Genomic DNA, 11770 nt, shown 5'->3' on the forward strand with positions numbered 1-11770 from the left:
TGTAAGCACTGACAATTGAGAGATTTTTTAAATGCTTAAGTCCGTAATCGATTGCACAGCCTCATATTCTGTAAAAGCTACATATGAAGAAGTATTTTCGATTTTAAAAATTACTATTGTTTGATTGATTTATACAAAATAACTAGAGAATTCTTCATGAACGTAGGATTACGACAAAAGAATTGATTGATATTGTATTTATAAGTGTCCTAATATAAATGGGTCTAATTAGGCCTAAATTAGAGAGATATGTTTCTCTGTCAAGTTATACGAAAACCATCAATCTAAAACCAGACCTACTAATATATAATTTTTAACCACGAAATATTTAATATCAGTTATCATGCCTTTATCAATAGTTAAATGTGAAGTTAATATGGGGACAATTTGTGAATGTGAAGTCTTACACAGTGGAAGCACTGTCTCTTATACACATCTAGATGTGTATAAGAGACAGTCTTAACTGGTTGACTCCGAAAAACAACTGTACAATATATCTCCGTTACATTTTCCGGGTCTGTACTGTGTAATTATTAACGCAATATTGTATGTTATCATATTGTAGTTAAATACTTTTGAGTTTTTAATTCAAAAAATAAAATATCAAATGCAAACTAAAATTTTTATTCCAAAACAAAATTATAAATAATAATGTAGGCTTATTTATCCAAATGATAAAGAATAGACAAATTTTGTCTGAAGTTTGTATAAAATTCTTTGTAATTTTTTTAATTAGTTAATATAATATATAAGTCTTTGTATTTGTTATAAAACTCTAATCACGAGGAAGGCAATTACGATGTTTAAAATATAAAATTTCGAAAAAATTATGAATCTGAACAGAGATTGGCAGCCCATGCCCTATAATAGCCAATGATAATGAAAAGGCAAATTTTGTCTGAGAATAGTATAGGTTTAAAGCTTGGTAAAATCGTTAATTAGTCCTTAAAACATATATGTGTTTGGATTACTTTTAAAACTCTACTCAAGAGAAAGTCAAATATGATCTTTAAAATTTAGTTTTTCAAAAAAAATATGATTCCAAACAGATGGGCATACAGAATTTATGTATCTAATGATAAAGAATAGGCAAATTTTGTCTGAAAGTAGTATAGGTTGAAAGCTTGGTAAAATCGTTAATTAGTCGTTAAAACATATATGTGTTTGGATTAGTTTTAAATCTCTACTCAAGAGAAAGTCAAATATGATCTTAAAAATATAGCTTTTCAAAAAATATATGATTCCAAACAGATGGGCCTACAGAATTTATGTATCTAATGATATAGAATAGGCAAATTTTGTCTGAAAGTAGTATAGGTTTAAAGCTTGGTAAAATCGTTAATTAGTCGTTAAAACATATATGTGTTTGGATTAGTTTTAAATCTCTACTCAAGAGAAAGTCAAATATGATCTTAAAAATTTAGCTTTTGAAAAAAAATATGATTCCAAACAGATGGGCCTACAGAATTGGTGTATCTAATGATAAAGAATAGGCAAATTTTTTCTGAAAGTAGTATAGGTTGAAAGCTTGGTAAAATCGTTAATTAGTCGTTAAAACATATATGTGTTTGGATTAGTTTTAAATCTCTACTCAAGAGAAAGTCAAATATGATCTTAAAAATATAGCTTTTGTCAAATATGATCTTAAAAATTTAGCTTTTCAAAAAAAATATGATTCCAAACAGATGGGTCTACAGAATTTATGTATCTAATGATAAAGAATAGGCAATTTTCTCTGAAGTCAGTATAGGCCTAATGATGAAGAAAAATTTAAACTAGTGGATAAAACATATCATTGTCTGTATTCTTTTCAAACCTTTATACAAAAGAAATATATCTAGAGTGTTAAAAATACAAAATTCCTAAAAAATTATGATCAGAACAAAACCCTAAATTAACATAAAAATTTTTCAATGCAAAAGAATAGGGAAAAGCGTTCAGAAAAAAAATGATAAAATTTACGATTTTTAAACGATTAGCTTTAAAAAGTTAGTTAATTTGTAATAAAATTTGAATATTTAATTGATTGTGATTATTTAATGTAATTATGATGTGATTAAGTTGTGTTTATATGTGATATTTTGTGTATGTGTGATAGTTGAATGTGTTTTGTTATCATCGTATTTTGTTGTTTTCGTAGTTCGGCCGCCCGTTATTATATCGAATGATTGTGTTGCACAGCCCACCACGTGATGTCATCAGTGAGAGTTTAAAATCAGCGACGGTAGAAGCCGTGGACTACGTGGACGAGGTGAGTAGAATTATGTATCATTACAATTACGACATCAACACACAAAATACAACAACACAGCATCTATACACAACATAACATACACCACTCTACATCAATTCTTACCTAACAACAACAACTTATTACATTTAAAACATATCTTAATCATCATCCACCCTATAAATATGATATTTTATTGTATTTTATGATCAATGTTGATTGTTTATTGTTAAAATTTCCCGCACGGTGGTCGTGCAAATATACAGTCATTGCGCCTTGAATGAGGAAGAGAAGCAGCTCACAACCAAAATAAAGGTGTTGAAAATTACTGAAAAATCAGTTTTACATAAAACAATCATAGTCATGTTTGATCTTGTTTTGATCTGTATTGAACACTGATTATGAGTAATTAAACTTTCAATAAGAAATTCGAAAAAAATACATAAGCTAAAAAAATATTTTTTAGGAGGTGGTGATTTTAACTTGTACAAAACATAGGGCGTCCATGTTGATTGAAAGCCAAACAAATGAATGATTCTGAATCGCCCACGAACCAATAAAATTTGCTGAAAAACTGCTTTAAATAGAAAATTCACATTCATGTTTAGACTCGTTCGAGTTGTCAATGTGCACTGAATATAAATATTACACTTTTATAGAAAAAATCAATAAAAAGTATAATGACCTAAAATATATTTTTTTAAAGAGATGATGTGTTGTATATTCTCTGTTTTCATATTCCTTGTTCATTGTGTAGGTTCAGTATGGTTATCGTGATTGTATTCTACATCGCATTGTGGCACTCGGCTACGCTGAGCAACTGAGAGCAGCACTCAGGATTTCTGCAGGCAATGTGAATTGGCAAGACAAGGTACGTATAGGCAAAGATACTAGTATCTTTGGTATAGGAAACAACACATTATTCATTGTAAACAGTGAATGACAAATCGTCATTATGTAATTAATAAATTACTCATAAAATTATAACTAAATATTTAATATTAAATATAATTATGGTTGTAAAATACTGTGTATTTATTACTTTTATTAATGTTCAATTGCTTTATTGTGGTTTTAACCGTTGAGTGAAAGCCAAGGAAATTAATGATTCTGAATCAAAATTTCTTGTTTGAAATAGGGCGTCCATGTTGTGATAGCAAGCGAATGAATTTTTCTGAATCACTCAAAGTAAAAAGCGTGTTTAAAATTTCGGAAAATCAGCTTTTTTTCAGCCATTTTTGGAATTGATTTTGTTTCTATTAGTATTGTACACACAATATTATGATTACATTTTGCATTACATAGGCCTATTTCTACATATGTATGTAGGCTTAGGCTAGGCCGGGCTATGTAGTCTAGCCTAAGTATATGTGTACGCGAGACAAAGCATGAACAATTAAAAAGGCTGTACAGAAAACAGTTAAAACATACAGCAAGGTTTCAACCTGGCCACTTTTTTGACAAGCTTTAGTTAATTTATTAGGATTTGAATAGGAAGAAAGGTTAAATTCCACTGTATGTTTACTACGGGTATTTATTAGACTCAACCTACTACCTCCTTGACATAATTCAGGAACCACAAGTCTGAAATTTAGGGTAAACTTTTAATGATAGTTTATATAATATTTTCTTCTCTTTAGTATAAGTTTTATAATTAATTAAGCATTAGCATGCATCTAGCATGCATTAGGATGCACTTTTTTCTTCAGTTGAAAGTGTGTATATGGGCTTTGCTTTATCCAAATAATCAAGTAGGTCAAACTATAAAATACACATCGTCGTCTAATGTAAACACACTGATGTAATACAATTAACTTGATTAGTGTTAGTGCGTACTGCAGCACAATTGGCATACGCACAACTAATGTGTAGTGATCAAAACAATCGACGACCGCTACAAGAACAGGTTGAATAAGCAGTACAGTAGAGAGTGATTGACTTACCATATAAAACAATCAGTGTAGTTTTATATTATAATATACGAAGGTTAAACTTATGCATAAAAACACATTATACGAGCATAAACTTTATTATTTTAATTTTATTACAGTACGCATTATTGACCAAAATAAACTTTATTATAAATGAAGTTTGTTTTGTCATTATTATTATCATTACTGTTGTTACTGCCATTGTCATATTTTTTATTTCTCTATAATATATCAGTATTTTGGTAATATATAATTTATAAATAAACACATCTATTAGTATTCGTGTTATTATCTATAGTAGTAGCATTATTATCAATGCATTTCCCCATGTAGCCTAAATGCTGTGTGATAATGGCATTAAAAAAATTCTTTTTTTTTTTTTTTTGACCGATAATGTGTTTATGCCTAAAAAGTAGAAAATATATTAAAAATACAACAAACACGATTTTAAAATCTATATTGAAGAGTAAAATAATCGCATAACACTGTTGCATCGCCTACCGTTGCAAGATAAGCTTATTCCACATTTCTTAACTCATTGAATATATTTTTCATTGTAGCAAAGAGTATAAATAGAACAAGAGAGCCAACAACGCTCATTGGGAGCGTAAAAAAACGATACGCTCTACGCAGCTAGTGTAGGACGCCAACTAACGCTTGTATATGTTTTATTACCCAGTACTGCACCGCGCACTGTATGTTTGCCTGTTTATCTGTTCTCCACAAGATACAGTGCTTTTGTTTTCTGCTTACTGAGTTTATAGCGGGCGTACTTCTACCGCGATGCGCAGCGCTGCACTGGGTAATAAAAAGAATATACAACCGTTAGTTGGCGTCCTACACAGGCATGACGTTTTTACGAACGGGACTTTGCTCTCTTGTTCTATTTATACTCTTTGATTGTAGTAAGTAATAAAATAAAATAAAATGATGACCCTCAATTTTCGAACATTTTGGTTCGATTGGTTGTAGCCAACACAATAACTTTTTTGGTTTGGCCTGATTTCCTATGATGACAAATGCAGCAATAAAATAAATTGAATAATCATCATAAAGGACATTTTTAGTATAGCATGATAGTACTTTTAAATTATTGTAATGAATGAAAATTGTAATGAAAAATGTATTTTGTACAAAGTACAAGTTGGTTATATTTACCTAAATTTTAACTGTAATGTTTTAGATGGCATCATTTTTCTTGTTTACAGAGGTGTTGACTGTGTCTGGATTATTATTCACATTATGCTTTCAATCATTTGTATGATTATGAGCTCTCACTGATTAACACTATTTTCAATTGTGTTACAGGACGGCAATACTCCACTTCACTGGTTGTTACGAGCTAACCATTCATACCGAGATCACACAGATGCAGCACGTTATTTATTAACGTATGGAGGAAATGCCAAGTTAAAAAATCAGGTAAAGTAGATAAATGATGAAGATTATTTTTATTATTATTATTATTATTATTAGTATTATTATTATTAGGCCTATTATTATTATTATTATTATTATTATGAATATTTTGATAATAATGATGGTGATAAGGAGCATACTAAAATGATTTATGGCAACCATAATGTCGATATGGTAGTGGCGACTAAGGATAATAGGATTTTGGCCTATACACTCAGGCGAAATATTTATTCACGATCGTTGTAACAACCATTGATTTTCTTCAGCGTTTTATTGTTAACATGAATCTCTACAAGATGCAAATGTAGAATTAAAGATTAATTAAATTGATAGGTAAATTTATTCAATTCAGTTGTTTGTTGTTTTTTTTTTTTGTGTAACATTTGTTGAAGCTTTAATGTAATTGTTTTTCTTGATTAATATTAATTAATTTCATGAGGTATGATTATGTGATTGTCGTTGCAGCGTGGTCAAACTCCAGCTGACGTGTATGTGGATAACGAATGTAGGGAGTACGATTCTAGAAAAAGAAAAGAACAGAAAGAAATGCTCATGCATCTCTTACAAAGTGAGCTGTTCATACCAACATAGTTCATATTTAATTAATTGTTTTTGTTTATATAAATCATTTTGAAATTCATAGTAGTATATTTATTTGCATTGTGTATATTTAGTAGGAAATTTATGAAACACCAAATGTACATTCATTTTTATGTGTCATCTATTTTGCTATTGTATTTATGTGTATCGTACAGTGTATGTTATGTACTGTACTTACGTTTAAACACAGTAAATAAGAAACCCAATGTTAGTGGTATTATATACAGTATTTTGATTAGTGATCCAGGCAGCTGTTGGTTGCGCTTTGTGATGTTTTACAGCATTTTTTTATGCTTGATTCCCACAGAATGATAGCAATATCACTCAGTATATCATTGAATATAATACTGTATAACATTTATTCAATGATGAAAATAAAACTAATACTCTAGGCCTATATTTTTTTGTTCCCCATCGTAATTTATTCCTCCTCCTTTTGGAGTAAATCAGTTTTAATCCTTCTTTTTTGTTTTCAAGTTGCTTTTATTTGGGTTAAACTGCTGTCCGTAATCACAAATGGGTATGATCAAAGTAATCGTTGTACCATTGATAAGAATATTGTTATAGGGAAAGAAATGCGATGTGTTAAAGACCTCTCTAGTAAATAACGATATTGCAGGGCTCAATAATATTATCAATTTTTTTTTTTCATATCTAACGAGTTTCATGTGGTAATTCAATGTGTAAATCAGAAATATTTATACTTAAAGCGGGGATGGTTCCAATGGAAATCTTGGCACGTGGGCACGAAGCAATGGAAGCTTTTAATGATGCTCTAGCTGAGGGAGAAGCAGAGGTTAATCAAGGAAGGACAGTTTTTATGGGCCTCGAGAGAGTCGGCAAGACTTCTACTATCAAGTCATTTTTAAGGAATACGTAAGCTAAATATATTCAGTGGTTGCTTTCGCTACGTTAGTTAACCAGTCGGAATATTTAAAGCCTTCAATGATGCTTTTTTAAGGAACTTGTAATTCAAATATTCTTTGTATTAAATTCAATAATCAACAACTTAAATGAATGTATCATTCATTAATATCAATCCATTTCTACACATTTATTTATATATTAATTTATATATGTACGTTCTGTACAGTAATGTGTATCTATATTATGCTTTCTGTAGTAGCAATATCTTTAGATTAATAATTTCTTTTTGCTTTAGTTTTGATCCAAATGAGGGTATTACGGACGCAATTGCCAACACAACGGTGTGTACCCACGAAATGCACGATGAATTGAATTGGAAGGAAACATCACCTGATCAATGTAAGTAAACATTTTTGTAAAGTAAATTCTTGCCGAGCCATGTGGCTCATATAGACTGAGGATTGATACCCCGGCATCGAGGTTGGGATCCCAAATTATTTTTTGTACCTATCACAAGTCAATTCTCTGCACAGTTGAGATTTTGTAAATTAGTCAATAAATTATGCAGGCCACCATTCACCAACAGGTAAGTCTAAATACAATTATTGAACTAAGAAAATTAATCATGTAGTAAATTATATATCATTTTAATATAATATAATAATAATATTTATTTACTCCCAACAGCTGGCACCAATAGCATGTATGAAGCGAAAATGGCGGATTCAATAGCGAAGAAAATATTTGAAAAGGCAAATGAGGAGAACGTAGAAGTAACAGAACAAGTGAGATTTACACACTAACTATTTAGTGAAGTTTTATGTATATATATATTTTTTTTTTTTTGTTAATTTAATGAATGTAATTGCAAGTACTTAATAGTTAGGATATTTCTTATTTCTTTTTGTTTATTTATTTCAAGGGCCTGTTATCACCAGCTAAAGCAGAGACTAAATACAATAGGGGTAAGACATTCATGTTTTCTGTTTTCTAAGATTTTAATTTATACTTCATTTTTTATGCAACGTTTCACAAAGAGGGCTCCGCGAGGCATAGGCTTACCGGCACTTCTTAAAAACAATACGCAGCATAAGATAGTACAATTATACATAGTGGCATATGGAATAAAAGCGTTTGCATAAAATAAAACCAAAACAACCTGGGACAGCACATGAGGTCGCTATATCATGCGCTATGTAGGGCCTACATACTCCAGCAAGTAAAGAATGTTCACACTGACTGGGAGACTTCACTATAAACATTCTGAAATTAACCACCAGTCAACCTTATGTGTATAGATTATCTATACAAAAGAAAACATTATTGTACTACATTTTGCTTTTAATATGCATTTTTAAAATTTTTATTCTGATATTTCAATAAGGGCAATCATCAATAAATACAGACGTCAGAACCCCGAAAATCGAACCAAATATTAAAGAAATGACAGAGACAAAATCGATGGAAGAGGTCCCAGAAAACATCGCAAGTAAAGTTCAGAATGTACTCAAGTTCACGAGAGATGCGACAAGTGACTGGAAAAAATCTGGCAACGATTTTATAATGAACATCTGGGACTTCGGAGGCCAACCGATTTATCACGTGATACAACGAGTAAGTTATTATATTAAATAATAAATTAAACAAAATTATAGTTATTATTAAATTACAAACATTTTTTAGTTATTCCATTCAGTTTTCGATAGTAAAAAGTAATTATGAATAATTTTCTTGTAGATTTTCATGGTATCTTTTGCCGTCGTTTGTGTGGTATTTAACCTAGAAGATGATCTTGACGCCCCCGCTAATGTCAGGGATCCGACTACCGTAAGCATTATTACGTCTTAACATTTATCAGCAAGTTTCGACTCAGAATATATTATTTTTGTACGATATTTTATTATTGATTTCAGGGTGAAATGTATCAACATCGAATGACATATCTTCAGTTTATTCTTTATTGGATTCGTTCAGTTTACACCAACAGTAGAGATTCAGAATTGGATGATGGGCAACTTTCACCGCCAGTACTAGTGATTGGTACGCACTTAGGCAGCCTCGAGGGGAATGAAGAGGAAAAGAAAAGAAAGGTTATGAAACAACTACGTCATGCTCAAAGAAAACAATCCGACAGAAAGTAACATTTATCATAAACAAATTTCAGACAAACGAAAGCTGATGATAATAAGTTATGCTGCATAATTACGCCTTAAGTATAACGTGAAGCAATTTACGTGGTATGACGTTATACTGCATTTTATACATTATGGTATAATGTACGATTGAAGTTTATTATTAGTTTATTTATTGTATTTTCTGAGTAAATACATAGCCGGAGTTAGTTTCGACATAGGCAAACCTTTGCTAAGGCACACTTTCTCCATCAAAAGGCTTTTAAGATTGGAATGACCTGTTCAAAGCACTAACTCCTGTAGACCAAACCCGTACCATTACAATTGATAATCGTACTAAAAATCAACTCACGAAATCGCTTTATAAGTATAGCGATGGAATTGAAGGACCGTATAATTAATGTCTTCTCTAAAACACAGTGTATACAATTATTGCTTATCACTCCTCCAACCCACCTTAATAAGTATAGCGATGGAATTGATCTAGAGACCATGTAATATAAAGAGATCTCAGTGACACCATTTCTGTAATCATCATTATCATTATCAACATCGGTATAACAGTCATCGTTTTTCTCATTTTCATTCGTCGTCGCCATTGTGAATTTCGTCATTAATCAATCAAACAGTCACTGTAAATCGATCAATCAATAGATATATTGATATATAAGTTAGATTGACTGATTTACCTATTATAATATTATATTATATATATTGATTATGATAGTTTGATTGACTGTTTGATTGGTTGGTTGGTTGATACATTTAAACTCAATAAAAATACAGAACAACTTACACAAATGTTAGAAATACGTATTAATATGTTATTGTGAATTATGCTTTTATTGTTGCTACATATATTTTTATGTAGGCTGAAGAAATATTCAATAAAATTCGGAAAGCATTGGAAGGAAAACCTTATGAAGCATTGGTGTTCCCTACTTTCTTTGCTATTGAGAACAGCTTACCGTTTGCCAAGAGCAACGCTTCTAACATCATGGACCAAATATTAAAGTTCGCAAAGAAGATGGTTAGAAAACTACCTTTAAAGTGGTTGCTTGTTCAACAGGAAATCCAGAAGTTGAAAGTAAAGCATATCTATCTACCAACCAAAAAGGTAGACATTTGATAATTTACAGAAAGAGTGGTTTGGTGCTGGGGTTGTGTTTCTGCTTCTTAACCTTGAGGTCGGCGGTTCAACCTCTTGCTGTGCATTTCGCCTTAACTATGTTTGTCTCTGTAACAATATTGAATTCTTCCCAGCTATGTGTACCATATGTGCTTGATACAATGACGGGGAGGGGAGGGGTAATAATGTGAAGCGCTTAGAGGCCCGGTGGTTGGCGTTAAGTCTAATTATTATTTACTTGTGATTATTCTTTTTCATTTCATTAAAACATAAACTTAAGCAAGAACAGAAACAGCAAGAAACAAGCACAAAAGAACAAACAGGAAGACCCCAAAAGTGAACTTAATTATTGTCAAGTATTATCTTCCAGTCAAAAAACAATTTAATAAACTTGTCACTGACCTGCAAATATACCGTCTTTGTCAGTTTAAGTTCCGGTTTCTCTTTTTACACTCGTTTTAAAATTATTAAACTTTTTGTTGTGTGTGTGTTTTTTTTTAATCAGGTGATTGCTTTGGTTGAGCGGTGTGGGGTCAAACAAGACGCTCAAAGGGTGCTGCTTGAGTATTTACACGACCTTGGTGAGATTCTTTACTTTCCTGATGACAAAGCCTTGAGGGATATTATTGTTTTAGATGTCATGCAATTAGTCGACATGCTTAAAACAATAATCACCGTTATCGATCCAAAGTTTATGGTAAGCTCAACTTTACACAATTTTACATTTATTTATTCCCTTCTTTCAAAAAGCGATATATTTTTGTAGGCTAATATAAAAGCATAGCAGGATTTTGAGCTAAAATTATTAAATTTCAGAAACCAAAGCACAGAGAAGCCTGGAGGAGATTGGACAAGGGGATCCTAGAGGAGCATCTGTTAAGACACCTATGGAAGGAGTTCAATTTTTCAGATGAAACGTTCGACTTCTTTGTATCTCTCATGCAGAAGTTTGGGCTGGTGTGTGAGAAAAACATTACAATGGTATATATTTTTTTCAATATATTCTGTTTTCTCTTTGTTCTAATAGGCTATATGCTTTATCTAATCAGTTGATAAAAGCAAATTATAATCATCATAAGCGTGTCATTAATTTGTTTCAAATGGTTTCTTTTTTTATTTATTATTTTTTCTTTTGTATATTTGACAATTTTTAATGTACAGTGTTTCCTGTTTTTCAGGGTGGTGAACGTATTTTCTACGTTCTTTCGCGCTTGAAGCCTAAACGAATACATGCCACACAAACTAAGGATTACGGGATTTGCGCAATTTCCATCTTTCATGACTTTGGCAACTATCTACCTGACGATGTTTTCCAGCGTGGAGTAACTAAGTTCATTGAGAGATTCCAAGTAAAAGACGTTGAGCCTACATTATCTTATGAGCATGTGGAGGTGAATATCGATGAATTTCACCTCGTGGTTTTGAGTGTAGCCTCAATCAAGCATCGTCGTATGTTTAAGGT

General features: G+C 31.3%; 1 protein-coding gene across 4 annotated transcripts in view; it reads left to right on the forward strand.

The window, feature by feature from the left end:
- The first annotated feature begins 5071 nt into the window (after window positions 1-5071).
- LOC117110972 overlaps window positions 5072-11770 on the forward strand; it is a 15323-nt gene continuing 8624 nt past the window's right edge. Inside the window, exons 1-13 of one of the 4 annotated variants that reach the window (XM_033253824.1) lie at window positions 5072-5583; window positions 6046-6148; window positions 6891-7056; window positions 7343-7446; window positions 7735-7832; window positions 7970-8012; window positions 8432-8661; window positions 8785-8874; window positions 8961-9137; window positions 10051-10296; window positions 10814-11005; window positions 11125-11289; window positions 11487-11768. In XM_033253824.1, the coding sequence (XP_033109715.1) occupies window positions 6127-6148; window positions 6891-7056; window positions 7343-7446; window positions 7735-7832; window positions 7970-8012; window positions 8432-8661; window positions 8785-8874; window positions 8961-9137; window positions 10051-10296; window positions 10814-11005; window positions 11125-11289; window positions 11487-11768 (1815 nt within the window). In that variant the 5' untranslated portion in view covers window positions 5072-5583; window positions 6046-6126. The other 3 variants (XM_033253825.1, XM_033253822.1, XM_033253823.1) reach the window with 3 other exon arrangements.

This window comes from Anneissia japonica, unplaced genomic scaffold, assembly GCF_011630105.1.
Source record: "Anneissia japonica isolate Jap-2015-1 unplaced genomic scaffold, ASM1163010v1 scaffold288100_len55232_cov133, whole genome shotgun sequence".
Classification (NCBI taxonomy): Eukaryota; Metazoa; Echinodermata; class Crinoidea; order Comatulida; family Comatulidae; genus Anneissia; species Anneissia japonica.